The following is a 15,502-nucleotide window of genomic DNA, read 5'->3' as shown; positions in this document are numbered from 1 at the left end:
TTTAAGCAAAGTCTGGGCATAAGTGTCCTGGATGTTCCACATCCTATCTGCACAAACCCCTAAAACCCATTTCAATTTATCAGTTTTTCTCAACCTTTGAAAAGAGATTTGAGTCAGCCTCTGAGTTGTCCAGACCCTGAGTACTCAAGACAAGAGTAAGAAAAATACTTGTGGACTCTTATCCCCTTTATAAAATATCTTGTTTTCATTGTAGTCACATTTAAAGCATTTTTTAAAAAATTATGTGAATCCTTCATTAAAGCTCTAAAAATACACATTAAGAAGAGTCTTCTTAAATGACAAATGGAGTCCACCTTACAAAATAGGATAAATTGCCATATTAAAGTCCAACAGAAAAAAACACTAGCCAGTAGCTCAATGCAGACAAGGCTTACTTAAAAGTTACCTTTGTTTTATAAGAGAGGTTACTTCAATTGGTGTATTTACAGCTTATTATCAAAGATTCAGTACAAATTTAATAATTAAAGAATAAATGTTGATAACACTAGCTGAAAAGAACAAGGAAAAGGGTGAGATCTCTGGATTTAATTTCTTTTCAGACAAAAGAAAAGTTTTACTTTTCTATCCTTTATAATTGGGGTTTTATTCTTTAATCAATAACATGATTTTTTTTAATAAACTATCAATAGTTAAAGTATGAGTTACTTTTTTGGTGAGTGGCCTTCTTAGATATAAAATATATAACTTTTTCCCATAATCCAAATTGTATACAGTCTTTTAAGTTGAAATATGAAGTCTATTCATTCAGCTGAAGTTTCATATTCTCTTAAACAATACAACATTAAAATAAATCAAATTAAATGCATCTCTGTCTACATTTATAATAGTTTCTTTAAAATATACTTTTAATAAATTGTAGGATTAAACCTTAGATTGTCTGGTAGGAATTATCTCCCTAGAAATGTCCTCTTCTCTCCATCCTGATTCAGGGCAGAAGCTGCCATGTTCCTATAGTGACCCCAACCCTTGCTAGGTTGGACGAGTTGGTTGAACCAAGGGTGGGCACCTAACCCAAGACAGATCAGTTGGTCTCTTCTCTAGGATTTAGGAATTGAATTGCCCTCTCAATGACTAGCCACAGGATATGCTCTTGGGAATCAAAGAAGCTGTCTCCCAGCAGGATTCTTTCCATAAATTTTCTTTTTCACTTAAAGCTAGGTTTCTATTACTTGCAGCCAGATCTTCTTTAGCTCTTTATTATACAAAATTTCAATCCAAAAGTAGAAAGACTGGTATAATGGACCCTCAACAACTAACTTCAATAATGACCAATCTTGTTTCATCTATAACCTCACCTACTTCCACTCACCACTGAATTAAATCACATCAAATCGTTTCACCTGTGAATATTTCTACATACTGCTAGTATCTTCTTGTGACAGTATGTAAAATCACATACCTTTATTGACATTCTGTATACAGTTTTCATAGTCTTCTGGAGGGACTTGAGTGTGAAACACAGAGAAAAAGGTATCTTCGTGTTCGTAGCAAGAAGGATCTATTGATTTAAAAATCACGTGTTCAATACACACAAAATAAATAAGGAACTGTTTATGTGAACAATTATTTTAAAAAAGATAAGACCTAATGTTCTCTGCAATATTCCTCAATTCCCTCCACACATGTTTCTTAAGACAATGTCACTTTCAAAAAAAAAAGACAATGTCACTTTCAGGTAGAAATGATAATCATCTTTGTACACATGAGCCACTCGAAACAGAGCAATCAAGATAATCAACAGAATTTCCCTAGAACTTCTGTGCAAAGAGGATGTACAAGGGTGCACTAAAATATCACATTAATTAACTGGAGATAATGTACCCAAAGTCTAATATTCTTAATACGGAGAATGTGCACACTGCATAACTTCGTGTTTTTATTTTTTATTTTAGATCCCCAAGGTTTAGATTTCAGATATAGGGTCAGTCATTAAAATAACAGAATGTGTTTCAGAGAGAAAACTGGGGAGACACTTAGCAATTAGCCTTCTTTTCTTTTATTTACTCTCTTGAGATAATACCCATAAAGAAATTAGGAAATTGTGGTTTTTAACTCTTTTTGTTTAATGTAATTTGTTTCATGTTCTACTAGCTACTTCAGACACTGTATATTTACAAGAAACTGCTAACATAAATAAATATCACTTTGCCTTAATATGAGAGAATCTGCCAGGTTATGGCACAGAAATGTTTTTGCTTAAGAAAACATGACAAGTCTTGAAGACACTACAGGATTCATCACCTACCTCTGAAACAAATCTGATTCAAGCATCTACTCGGAGACAATACAGGCAAGATACGTTCACCCTAACACACAAACACCACCAAATTCATAACGTACAACTTCTGACAGTAAAAAAAAAATTCATCAATCCAATTGCCTAATTTGGAATTCATAATAATCTGGCATCACCAGGATTGACATTACAACCATAATCCTTGTACAATCTTTGATGAGTTAATCTAGCAAATTAGTGGTATAAGCCTTGCAGGGAGAGGGGTAAGCTACTCAGAAAGCAAAAAGGTTTAAAGTTCTTTTCAAACTTTAGTTGTTTTGCAACCACTATTATTAGGGGTCTTAAAATATTCATTAAAGCAGGCTCATCGAGTCAGCAATTTGGCAACGTTCTGTTATTGGTTTAAGTTGCATCACATATCCAAAGTGGTAATATATTTATTTTTGATCACATAATTCCTCTTTAATAGCAGTTTCACTCAATTTTAAACTAAAGTACCTAGAAAGACACAAAAATATGAAAACTTGCAATACTAAAAATTATTATAGCAAGGTGATACTGAAGCTTTTAAACCCAGGGGTTTTTCCTAGGCTGAAATCATTCGTGTGACCCTGTGGCTCTTCACCCATAGTCGCAGGGTAGTCATTGTCTCAGACAGAAGATGGGTACAGCCTAGAAAAAGGCCTCATAGCTCAGTCTTGAGTTTAAAAGACAACAGTTGTAAAAGGCAGACATTCAACTGCAGGAGCTCAACTCCTTGAGAGAGAAAAAGCATTTTCTAAATTCCAAAAGTCCTCCATTAGAAAGCTCTTCCTTATAGTCAAAAAACATTCTAATTAATGTAGAAGAAATGATGGAATTAGAAAATAACCATTTGGTAACCATCATAATAATAACTGATTCAGGTAGGAATCATCAATGGATAATAAAACTCATGGGTGAAAGTTTGAAGAATAACAGGATAATAGCCTCAGAGTGCCCTTCCATGAGATAACTTCCTGACAGACACCACCTTAATCAAATGATCAAAGTTAACATCATCAGTGATGGAACAATCAACATCATGCATTTCCTGATATGATTCATGGAGAAGAACACAGTACCACTTCTGTGGGATTTCTGCCAAAAATGCATAACTTGAACCCAATATATGGAAACATAAACAAACCCAAACTGGGCAACAGTCTACAAAATAACAGGCCTATAATCTTCCAAAATGCTAATGTCATAAAACACAAAGAATGACTAAAGAGACATGACAATTAAATGCAATGCATTATCTTGAATTTTCTTTTGCTAGAAAGGATTTTAGTGTGACAACTGGCAAAGCATGAAGAAAGGCTGTCAATTGGATAATAGTATTGTATCGATACTTATTTCCTGATTTGTGTGCATGTGTGTGTCCTCTTGTGGACAGGAAGACAGAGGATGTGGTAAATGTTAACGCTTGGAGAATCTGTGTAAAGGGTATTTGAGAATTCTTCATACTTTTCAGACTTTGAGTCTGAAATTATATCAAAATTAGAAGTTAATAGGAAAATTTTCAAATTTCCTCACTACAAACATTCATCTGGGGGAAAAAAGTCTCCCTTGAGAGATCAAGGGCCAGACCTTGAAAGACTGAGCACAATTGTTTTATTAACTTTTTTTTAATTGAATGAAAGACTCTTTCAATTTTATAGTGCTTTACAATTTTCAAAAGTTTTCAGCGCAATTTTTAACAAGAGTCTTAAAAGAGGAAGATTGCAGGATTGATTTAAGTTGCTTCCTGCCACCTAGAGAAGAAAGCCCATCCCAGACAATGGGAAGGACCTAGAAGACCATCAGAGGGGATGAGTTTGCAGAAGACACAAGTGACACACACGTGAGGCTGCTCCCTGGCACTCATCCCATTAGAGGTGAAATCTTGGAGTTGGATAGAGATCACCAAAGAGAATGGGAAAACCAGAGCCCTGTGGGCTCTGCCTCACTGCATACCTGGAACTTGGGAGGAGACTCCACACACAGTGCTCCACACCTACCCCTGACAGCTCCAAAGCAGCAATGGCAGTGTGGCATATTTAGAGGAAGGCAGGGCCTAATATATTCACCCTTTCTTTCTCCCTCTCTCCCTCTCCTCCCCACCCCAACAGACACACAGAGAGAAACATATGACACACAATGGCATGACTGGCCTATGGCATAGAAGAGAACCAGAAGTTCTCACTTGCCCCGATTAGGTAGAAACTGACCTCTTCCCACTGCACATCATGACACCAACCAAAAATGCACACATCCAAATGTCCCCTACAATTAAGAACCACCCTATTAGACTACAGAGGAAATTTCAATAAACTCAAAATATCAAAACAATGCCCACAGTGTTACAGATTTCCACATTGACTTTTAAAACAGAGGGCTTAAAAAAATCCTGGAGAACAAGGGAAAAGCACCATTTTCTAATTAACTATAAGGTCAATGAAGAAATAAGAGTACAATAACAACCTGTAGAGAATAATGATGATACAATACAACAAAGAATGTAGTACAAAGCTAAATCTATATGCAGAAACAAATTTATAGCAATGGGGCTTTTATCATATTGTTATGGACTGAACTGTAACCCCCCCAAAATTCATACATTGAAGCCCTAACCCCCAGTGTGGCTGTATTTTACGGAGGTAATTAAAGTTGAATGAGGTTATTAGGTGGGGTACTAATCCAATAGAACTGGTGTCCTCACAGGAAGAGGAAGAGGCACCAGAGATATCTTCACCCCGCTCCTCTTCTTCCCTTGTGCACAGAGAAAAGGTCATGTGAGGACACAGTGAGAACGTGGCCATCTGTAAGCCAGGAAGAGAGACCTCACCAAAAAACAAATTTTCCAATACCTTGATTTTAGACTTCTAGCCTCCAAAACTGTAAGAAAATAAGTTTCTGCTGTTTAAGCCACCCAGTCTGTGGTATTTTTTTTATGGCAGCCCTAGCAGACACATATTTTAAGAGAAAATAAAGTGAGCTTAACTAGTTTAACTGAAGAAGCTAGAGAAAACAATAACAAGTTCAAGAAAAGAAATAAAGATAATTGTTAGAATTAGCAAAGAAATTCAAAACTGGCTCACAAAGGTATAAAAAGAAAAATCCTCAAGTATAATTTTAAAAAGAGAAAACACTCACTGTAATCAAGATAGCATGGTATTGGCAAAAGAATAGCCACATAGATCACTGCAACAGAATGGAGGGTTCAGAAATAGACCTGCAAAAATACAGTCAACTAACCTTTAGCAAAAGAACAAAACAGTTGAATAGAGAGAGGATAATCTCTTAAACAAATGGTGCTGGAACAACTGGATGTCCACATGCAAAAAACAAAAATAAAAAAAGAAGAACATAGATACAGACCTTATACTTTTCACAAAAGTTAATTCAAACTGGATTATAAACCTAAATGTAAAATGCAAAACTATAAAACTTCTAAAACACAGGATAAAAATCTATATGAGCTTCAATTTAGTGATGAGTTTTTGTATACAACACCACAAGCATGATCCATGAAAGAAAAAATTGGTAAGTTAAGCTTATTAAAATTTAAAACATCTGCTCTGCAAAAGATACTGTTAAGAGAAGGAAATTACAAGCCACAGGCTGGGAGAAAATATTTGCAAAACACATATCTGACAAAGGAGTTGTATCCAAAATATACAAAGAACTCTTAAAACTCAACAAGAAAACAACCAATCCAATTTTTTTAAATGGGCAAAAGACCTAAACAGACAACTCAGTAAAGAAAATATATATATGACAAACAAGCACCTGAAAAGATACTCAACACCCTTTGTCATTAGGGAAATGTAAATGCAAATTAAAACAACAATGAGATATCAATATATACCTATTAGAATGGCTAAAATCCAAAAAATGGACAATACCAATTGCTGGCAAGGATGCAGAACAATAGGAACTTTCATTTTTGCTGGTGGGAATATGAAATGGTAGAGCCATTTTGGAAGACAGGCAGTTTCTTACAAAGTTAAGCACTTATTGTATGATCCAGCAATCCTGCTCCTACATATTTACCCCCCAAAATGGAAATTTTATGTCCACACCAAAATCTGCATACTAATGTTTAAAGCAGCTTTATTCGTATTCATCAAAAACTGGAAGCAATCAAGATATCTTTCAATAGATGAAGGGAAAAACAAACGGTACATCCATAGAAAAATATTTAGTGACAAAAAGAAATCAGCCATCAAGTCACAAAAAGACATGGATGAATCTTAACTGTATATTGCTACGTTAAAAAACCCACTCTGAAAAAGGCTACATACGGAATGATTCCAATTATACAACATTTGGAAAAGGCAAAACTAGAGAGACAGTAAAAAAATCTGTGGTGGCTAGAGGTTTGGGGGAAGAAGGGAGAGTTCAATGGCGATTCACACAGGGGACCTCTGTTTGTTTTGTTTGTTTGTTTTAACATCTTTATTGGAGTATAATTGCTTTACAATGGTGTGTTAGTTTCTGCTTTATAACAAAGTGAGTCAACTATACATATACATATATCCCCGTATCTCTTCCCTCTTGCATATCCCTCCCTCCCACCCTCCCCATCCCACCCCTCTAGGTGGTCACAAAGCACCAAGCTGATCTCCCTGCGCTATGTGGCTGCTTTCCACTAGCTATCTGTTTTACATTCGGTAGTGTACATATGTCCATGCCACTCTCTCACTTTGTCCCAGCTTACACTTCCCCCTCCCCGTGTCCTCAAGTCCATTCTCTAGTAGATCTGCGTCTTTATTCCCTGCCCCTAGGTTCTTCATGACCATTCTTTCTTTTTTTTTTAGATTCCATATATATGTGTTAGTATACAGTATTTGTTTTTCTCTTTCTGACTTACTTCACTCTGTATGACAGACTCTAGATCCATCCACCTCACTACAGATAACTCAATTTCATTTCCTTTTATGGCTGAGTAATATTCCATTATATGTATGTGCCACATCTTCTTTATCCATTCATCCACAGAGGGGATCTTTAAGTGTGGTAAAACTATTCTGTATTATACCGTAACAGTGGTTACACGACACTATACATTTTTGGAAACCTATAACTTCACAGCACAGAGAGTGAACCTTAATGTATGCAATTTTCAAAAGATTATTTAGGATGTCACAGAATCCCAGGATAAAATACAGAATTTGATAAAACAATCTGTGTTATCAGTGTATGAAATAATTTCACTGGAGGGGGTGAAGGGAAAAATGCTCACTTTAAGTAACTGTGGAAATGAGTAGACTCTGCAAGACTAAAGGCAACAGAAACTGCACGTGAGCTCTGTACTCTGGTTGATGAGGTTATGTCCTGTGGGGTACAGGTCAACAATTCTGATATCACTACACACATACAGTAGAATTGAACAATTAAGTAAATGGATGGCCTTTGATGAGAGTCAGGTGTTTCACTGTTGGAGTGGTGGTTACAGATAAGCAAGAGAAAAGGCTAGAATGATCCATGGGGTAATAAAGTCAGAGACCTAAGTATGAACCTATGTTTAGCCTAATACAGATACAGATGGTTACACATAGAGATATTTATAGATAAGTGTGTAACAGGTTAGCATACACACAAATACTTCCTTTCTCAGAAGGCCTAGAGTCAACAACTCCCCAGTAACAGCAAGCACACCTAGCACCCAGATCTGGTTTCTAGTATCATTCTCCAATAAGAGGAGCCAGCTGATTGGAGAAACGGCTGATTCTAGGACTCAGGTAAGAAACATAGAAGATGAGCCTGAAGTCAGAAAGTGAGGAAGTGCTCACAACAACAGCAAAACAAAACTCATAGTGGAGGAAATATGACAAAAGGACACAAGAGTCAACTGAACAAGCTCCCAATGGTCAAAGCTGTAAAATTTTGAGCAATGAAATAATCCAAAGTATAAACAAATATCCACAAGTCAATAGTGAAATAAATAAATAAGGAGACTAGATGAATCCCCCATGCAGAATAATTCACAATGGGACTGCCCTGGTGGTCCAGGTCCAGAATCTGCCTTCCAATGCAGGGGACAGGGGTTCAATCCCTGGTCGGGGAACTAAGATCCCATACGCCGTGGGGCAACTAAGCCTGCGCACCACAACTACTGAGCCCGCGCCACAGCTAAAGAAGCCCAAGAGCCACAACGAAGACCCAGAGCAGCCAAATTTTAAAAATAAATAAATAAAATGTAAAAATAATAATAAAGAATAATTCACAATAGTTTATGTAAATGCTCTGCCATCAAGGAAGTGATGCATAACTCCCCACTCCTTAAGTATGGGCTGCGCATAGTAACTTTCTTCTGAAGAAGACAGTACGGAAAAGGTGAACTATTGAGAAAATTTACAGTGGAGAAACCTGACAAATACTTCCTCAGCCAGGTGGTCAAAGTTAACATCAACAGTGATAAGTTATACTGATAGTATGATGGGATGTAATGAAAATGGCACTTTAACTCTATGGTCTTCCTCCCAAGAACATACAATACAAATCGAATCATGTGAAAACCATGACATAAGTCATAACTGCTGGAAATTCTACAAAATACCTGACCAGTACTCCTCAAAACTGCCAAGGTCATCAAAGACAAGGGAAGTCTGAGAAAGTGCGTAGCCAAGAGTAGCTTAAGGAGACATGAGTAAACGTAATGTGGTATACTGGATGGGATCTTGGAACAGGAAAAGGACATCAGGTAAAAACTAAAAGCCTGAATAAAGTATGGACTTCAGTTAATAATAATGTATCAATATTGGTTCATTAATTGTAACAAAGGTACCATAGTAATCTTAATAAAAGGGAAACTCGTTGCAGGTATATGGAAAATCTCTGTACTTTCTTCATACTTTTCCTGTAAATCTAAAACTGTGCTAAAATTAAAAATTAACTTTACAAAAATTCCAGATTAAAAAGAGAAACAATTAACAAAATTTGAAATAAGAAATGGGACATATAAACAATAAGAAGGAGAATTATCATTTTTGAATGCTATATGAAGTTTTATTAGTAAAATTTTAAATCTCAGTGAAATGGATACTTTAAGATCTCAATGACGTGGACATATTGCCAAAATTGACTCCAGAAGACTAGTAAACTGTAATACAATAGTAAATATGAAAGAAGCTGAGAAAAGAATCAGAGAATTGCCTCCAAGAAATTATTTGAACCAGATGGTTTTTCCAGTGAAATCTTTCAAATTTGGGGGAAACAGATAATCCCCATGTTATATAAGCTGTTTCAAAGCTTAGAAATAAATGGACAGCTAGCCCCATTCATTTTATGAAGCTAACACAGACTGACAAAGCATACACACAACCACCACCAACCCCACCTCTACCTGCTACACCATGACATACATGCACATGGGCACACGCGCACACACAAACACACAGCTAATTTCACTTATAAATACAGAGGCAAAAATTCTGAATAAATTCAGCCATTCAAATCTGGTACTAAATTAAAATAATAATCCTCCATAACCAAGAAATACATTGACCTAGGAATAAAAGACTAATTTAGCATTTAAATCTATTAATTTTGAAACATTAATTAAGTTTGTCAAGAAGAAAAAGCTTTACAATACGTTAAATAGATATTGAAATACACTGAATAAATTTCAACACTATGTCCTTATAAAGTTCTCAGAATAGGAATAAGTGTTGAAAATTAATATTATTTCCAGGTGATCATAAACTAACAAGACTCAAAGCAAACAACTAAAGGTAATTAGAATAAATAAAATAATTATTACTGAGGGCCAGAGGAGATCAATGTCCCAACTCGAGCAGTCAGGCAGAGAGAGGGCCAATCCCTCCCCCCTCTACATTTTAGTTCTATTCAAGCCTTCAAAGTATTGGATGATGCCCACCCACAATCAGGACAGTATTCACTTCACTCAGTCTACCAATTCAAATGCTAGTCTCTTCCAGAAACACCCTCACAGATACACCCAGAAATAATGCTTAACCAGACATCTGGGCATCCTGTGATCCAGTCAAAATGACACATACAATGAGCCATCACAAAGACTGGGTGGATGACGAAACCATTAACCAAGATAGCGAAAATATACAAAAGAAGAAATAGGTTTCAACCATGGGAAATAAGGAGGGGGAGAGGAGAACCAGCAGGAAATAATGAATCCAGTAAAAAAAAAAAAAAAAAAAAAGTTACTATTCTATGAGCGGTCAACTGTGTCAGATGCGACAGAGGCATCAAATAGGATGAAAATTGGGAGGATGTCACTAGATATAGAATTTAGGAGGACCACTGATGAAGTAGTTTCTGTAGTGTGATAGGAGAAAATACAGTTGGGAAGTAAATGGAAGTTGACCAAGTAGCACTAGTAGGTGCGGACTATTCTCTCGAGAAGTCTGACCTTTAAGGAGAGGAGGGAAACCGAATGGTACCTGTTTGGGAGTAGGGTGACGAACCGAGGGAGGAGGTTTTATTTGTATGTTTTGTTGGTTTGACGGCTCTTTGATTCTGTTTTAGGGCCAGAGCATTTAAGCCTGGTTAGCTGAAGGGAAGGACCCAGAGGAGACAAGAGAGATGCTCTAGGTAAGAGACAGAAAAACTGATGGATCAGGAGGCAGGAGTAGAGTGAAGGGGATGGGACATTATTGACTTCGGCCTTGGAGAAGAAGAGCACCTGCCCTCCATCTAAGGGAAGAGGGAAGAGGGTAGAGGAGCACAGTCAGACTGCAATTTGGAGACAGAAAGCAAGAATTTGGAAGGGACTCCCAACCAGTTGGTGCATTTTCTCTGAACCCTAAGACTGCCAGGGTAAAGGACTTGCATAAGAGGATGGGAGGTTAAATACACAGTAACAATTTGGAAGAGCCACTTTGGAGAATGTAAGAGAAATTGCTAAGCAATACTGAGAATATAACAGAGGTTAAAAACCAAAAATACTTAGCTGTACCAGTCAGCACAATTACGTGATTTTCTCCCCAAGTCCTCTGCAAATCACAGCAGAAAGAGACTACCAAATTTTCTTGGAATATTTAATCTTAACATGCAAGAGCAGAAGCAACATTTTCCTAAATTTCACAGAAAATCATTTTGAAAGAGGTATTTGCAAATTTTGAGAAATGTGATGGATTAAAGTGCCACTGTTTTGTGCTTACATGTACTTATACATTGGAGCTGGAAACACAAGGGCAAAAGTGACAAAGGCAAAAAAGAATAACCTCTATCCAAAACACCGATAACAAGCAATCCTATCACTAGATATATTCGTCTCAGAGAGTAATGAATTCTACCTCTATCCATCAGATAAATGCTAAAAACTAAGGGAAAACTCCTGGTATGGTAAATGATTTTCACATTTCTCTAGAAAAGCTTTAAAGTGATCCCTCAAAAATGTGGTGAGACAGACTTTTAAAATACTTCTGAAATCTCTAGCAAGTGCAATACTGTCCACTTTGAAACCTCAGTACTTGAGGATATTATCTCTGGTTTATGAAGTCAAAATGTGGTTTAAAAAGAAATCAATTTAATGTGGTGTTTATCATTCTCATAGAGTCAACGCCCCATTTGTGTTTAGTTCCTATAAATAAAACTAAATACACAAGTATCTTTTCTTTTTTTTTTTTGCTATTGTTTATTTGTGATGTTATAAAGGGACTATAACATCCCCAAAGGATGCATTTTGTGTTTAGAGGGTGGGAAAACAGATTGGAACTTGCCATTCTGCCACTAGCCCAAAGTCCCTCGAGTTACTCTTAAGAAAGTTAAGGAAATGACTGGGAGAAATAAAGAAGAACACTCATCCTAAGATTTCTCCCTTTGTTTAAAGGAAAAAAATAAGAACAGCAAAAAGTAGCTTTGGGTATTTATAGATTTGTGTTTAAGGTTCAAGTCCAAATAAGCCTGGCTCTAAATTCTTCAAGAGACGCTTTTAAAGTACTATTTTAACTAGATGCCGCCACCTACTGGACAGTTTACAAGAACTTTGAGCTTTCCAGGGAACAAAGAAAAAAATGATCATGGAGGAAAAGACAGCAAAAGATTTCTGTTTTCATAATAAGCCTTATAAGAAACACTTTACTTTAAAATTTATGGCTATCCATAGGCTTGATCAAAATAATTTTTTAATTTTTAAAATTTTTACATTTTTAATTAAGAGGGGTAGTTGAAGTTCAGTGAATAACCTGGGAAAGAAACTAATCTCAGGACGCAACAGATATAAGCAGTGTCACAACATTTCATGATATGCGGCTATGTTGTAATAGTAGAAATATGAGACTATCAAAAATCAGTACTAGGTGGTAAAATTGGACTCTTTCATTTCTATGCCTTTCTTTCATACATTTCTTTCATACTTGCTAATAACACATTTCATAAACTGAAGATTCCAAAAGTTACCTCTTTTGGAATAAGGTAATAATTATGTTATGTCAAATGTAAAAAAAATGTATAATTAGGCTAATAATGTAGTTTATAGTAAATGCTATCTCTTTTGGGTTTTAAGATTTTTAAAGACCAGATATATATGTGACTGCTGACATGCCTAGGATGTGAAGAGCCAGCAAGACATTCCATTAAGGAACCTGTCTTCTATGAAAGGCCAGCCACCAAAAAAGTCTAATTAAATCTGAAGAACCAGGAGTACAATAGTGTTGTCTCTTCATTCTGGTGAACTAGTCAAGCGTGAGCTAATCAAGACAGACGGCAGCAAGAATGAAGGGCAACAGACCCTTGATTTACCCAAAAGCATCTTTGATCCCCATTTCCTTTCACACTGACCCTACTCTCACATCTTATCTGCTCTGCACACGATAAACACTGCCAGTACACAAGAAGTGACTAAGAATTCGAAATCTAAAAATTGAAACTCTGACATGGTAATGTTTAAAGCAATGACTCTCTCTGGCCAAGCCTCTGGTAACTCCAGCTTCCAGATCATGGAGTCTAAGAAGTTTCCATGTTAGAGTATTAGTACTAATCTAGCATAACTGTAGATGTCTACAGGGCCTACAGTAGTCACGTGACTCCAGAGATACAACTCTGAGCTCCATAGATTTAACCAAATGGACCTGTCATGGGCTTTTAAAATTAAATGTATCTGATAGCTCAGATTTGTTCGTGAAGAAAGGCCAGCTGAAAACAAGTCTTTCCCTCTAAGGCCTAAAGTTCACTCAGTAGTGAACTCTGTGACCAAAAGGCTAATGTCAAAAGGCCACCATGGATCCCTTTACAGAGTGGCCTGTTTTACAGTCCTTGCTCCAGAGTCAAGCACAGCAAGTGTGGCCTCTTAGAAATGCCTCAGTGGTGAAATTAGCATTTAGCTCCTGCATTCTAAAATACAGATGCTGAATGGCAAAGGAAACCATCAACAAAACTAAAAGAGAACCTACAGACTAGGAGAACATATTTGCAAATAATGTGACCAACAAGGGCTTAATTTCCAAAATAAACGAATAGCTCATACAACTCAATAACAAAAAAACAAACAAACCAATCAAAAAATGGGCAGAAGATCTAAATAGACATTTCTCTGAAGAAGACATACAGATGGCCAATAGGCACATGAAAAGATGCTCCACATAGCTAATTATTAGGGAAATGCAAATCAAAACCACATCAAGGTACCACCTCACACCATTCAGAATGGCCATCATCAAAAAGTCTACAAATAATAAATGCTGGAGAGGGTGTGGAGAAAAGGGAACTCTCCTACACTGTTGGTGGGGATGTAAATTGGTGCAGCCACTATGGAGAACAGTATGGAGGTTCCTTAAAAAGCTAAAAACAGAGCTACCATATGATCCAGCAATCCGACTCCTGGGACCCCTACTTAGAGCCAGTCTAATGCCCAAGAAATACTATATGACCATTTAGATGATGTTAGTTAAAGGATTTCAAAAGTGTCCTGCCAAAAAATCCATGTCTTCCCAATCACTAAAACATTCATTACTAAGTAAGTAAATTAAAATAAGTTATATGATTCCACAGTACTTCTGTAGAAGAAGAAAAAGAAAGAAAAGAAGGAAGAAGGAAAAGAAGAAGGAGGAGGAGGAGGCGAATCACAAATATACAGTTGACCCTTGAACAACATAATGTTTGAATTGCACAGGTTCACTTATACACGGATTTTTTTCAATAAATGCATACTATAGTACTACACAATCCTTGGTTGGTTGAATCCATGGATGCAGAACTGCAGGTACAGAGGGCCAACTATAAAGTTATACCTGGATTTTCAACTGCACAGGGGCAGTGCCCCTAACCACCATGTTGTTCAAGGGCCAGCTGTTACATACACACAAGTGGGGGAAGTAGAAACATATGCACAGAATTAACTGGCTGGTCTCATAAACCAGAACTATGAGAGAACAGGGAAAGGACAAATCAGTAGCAGATTTTTATGAAAGGTTGCAGAGGCCTGAGTGAGACACCTCATGGGACAATCCCAGGCAGTTAGGGGACTGCACAAACTGGGTGTGTAGAGGCACCTAAGAGTCACAGGAAGTAAAGGCAAAGACATACTTTGTCTATTTCCTGATTTTTCACTGCCTTATCCTCCTCACCCTTGAGGAGACACAAACACTAGAAGACTCTGAAACATACCTAACTTCAGAATAGCTCCATATAGTCCTATCCAACGTGATCATTTCCTCTAAAGAATTAAACCCACAAAGAAAAAGAAAAGATAACTGAATTGGGACTTTTACTTTAATCCAAATATTCTAAGACCCTGAGATAAAAATAAAGACGAATCAATTTTACTCACCAACAGTTTCTTCTGATGCAGCAGTTAAAGCTAGAAAGTTTTTTGTACTTTCCATCTCCTCATTACTTTGTAAAGCTTCACCATTTTTTGCAGACTAATAAAAGAGAAGTAAAAGTTTAAACATGGGAAAAGAAGGCAACTATATTCAACGATATTTTTAAAAATTCCAACATGGTTTCCAATCCTGTACATACAAACAAGAAACTCAGGTCATTTTTATTCCTTTAATTAGGGAATCTGTTAATGTTTCCTGTTCCCTCAAAATTCTGTCAATGAGTATTCCCAGATAGAGTTGGACTATGTCTATCATTATATAATTACCTTGCTTAAAGTTTCTTAAGTTTCTGTTTAATGTTTCTATAACTAATGAGCAACCTAAAGATACATCATCAAATTACAGTTTCAGATATTTCAAAATTGATACTGTATTTTATTATGATTCCAGTTATAATTTATATTTCCAAGCAAGTAAAAATTTGCTTTGAGATCCA

General features: G+C 36.5%; 1 protein-coding gene across 1 annotated transcript in view; it reads right to left on the bottom strand.

The window, feature by feature from the left end:
- The window catches only part of FSIP1 (fibrous sheath interacting protein 1), a 214,052-nt gene that overhangs the window by 162,714 nt on the left and 35,836 nt on the right, over positions 1-15,502 (bottom strand). Inside the window, exons 5-6 of the mRNA XM_029236418.1 lie at positions 15,012-15,105; positions 1,421-1,519 (exon numbers count right to left, since the gene is read on the bottom strand). Coding sequence (XP_029092251.1) covers positions 1,421-1,519; positions 15,012-15,105 — 193 coding nt within the window. The remainder of the gene's footprint in view (positions 1-1,420; positions 1,520-15,011; positions 15,106-15,502) is intronic.

The sequence above is a fragment of the Monodon monoceros genome, unplaced genomic scaffold (assembly GCF_005190385.1).
Source record: "Monodon monoceros isolate NGI ecotype Baffin Bay Population unplaced genomic scaffold, NGI_Narwhal_1 Super_Scaffold_21, whole genome shotgun sequence".
NCBI lineage: Eukaryota > Metazoa > Chordata > Mammalia > Artiodactyla > Monodontidae > Monodon > Monodon monoceros.
Note: the sequence above shows the minus strand (reverse complement) of the source record. Positions and strands in the feature narration are given on the sequence as shown.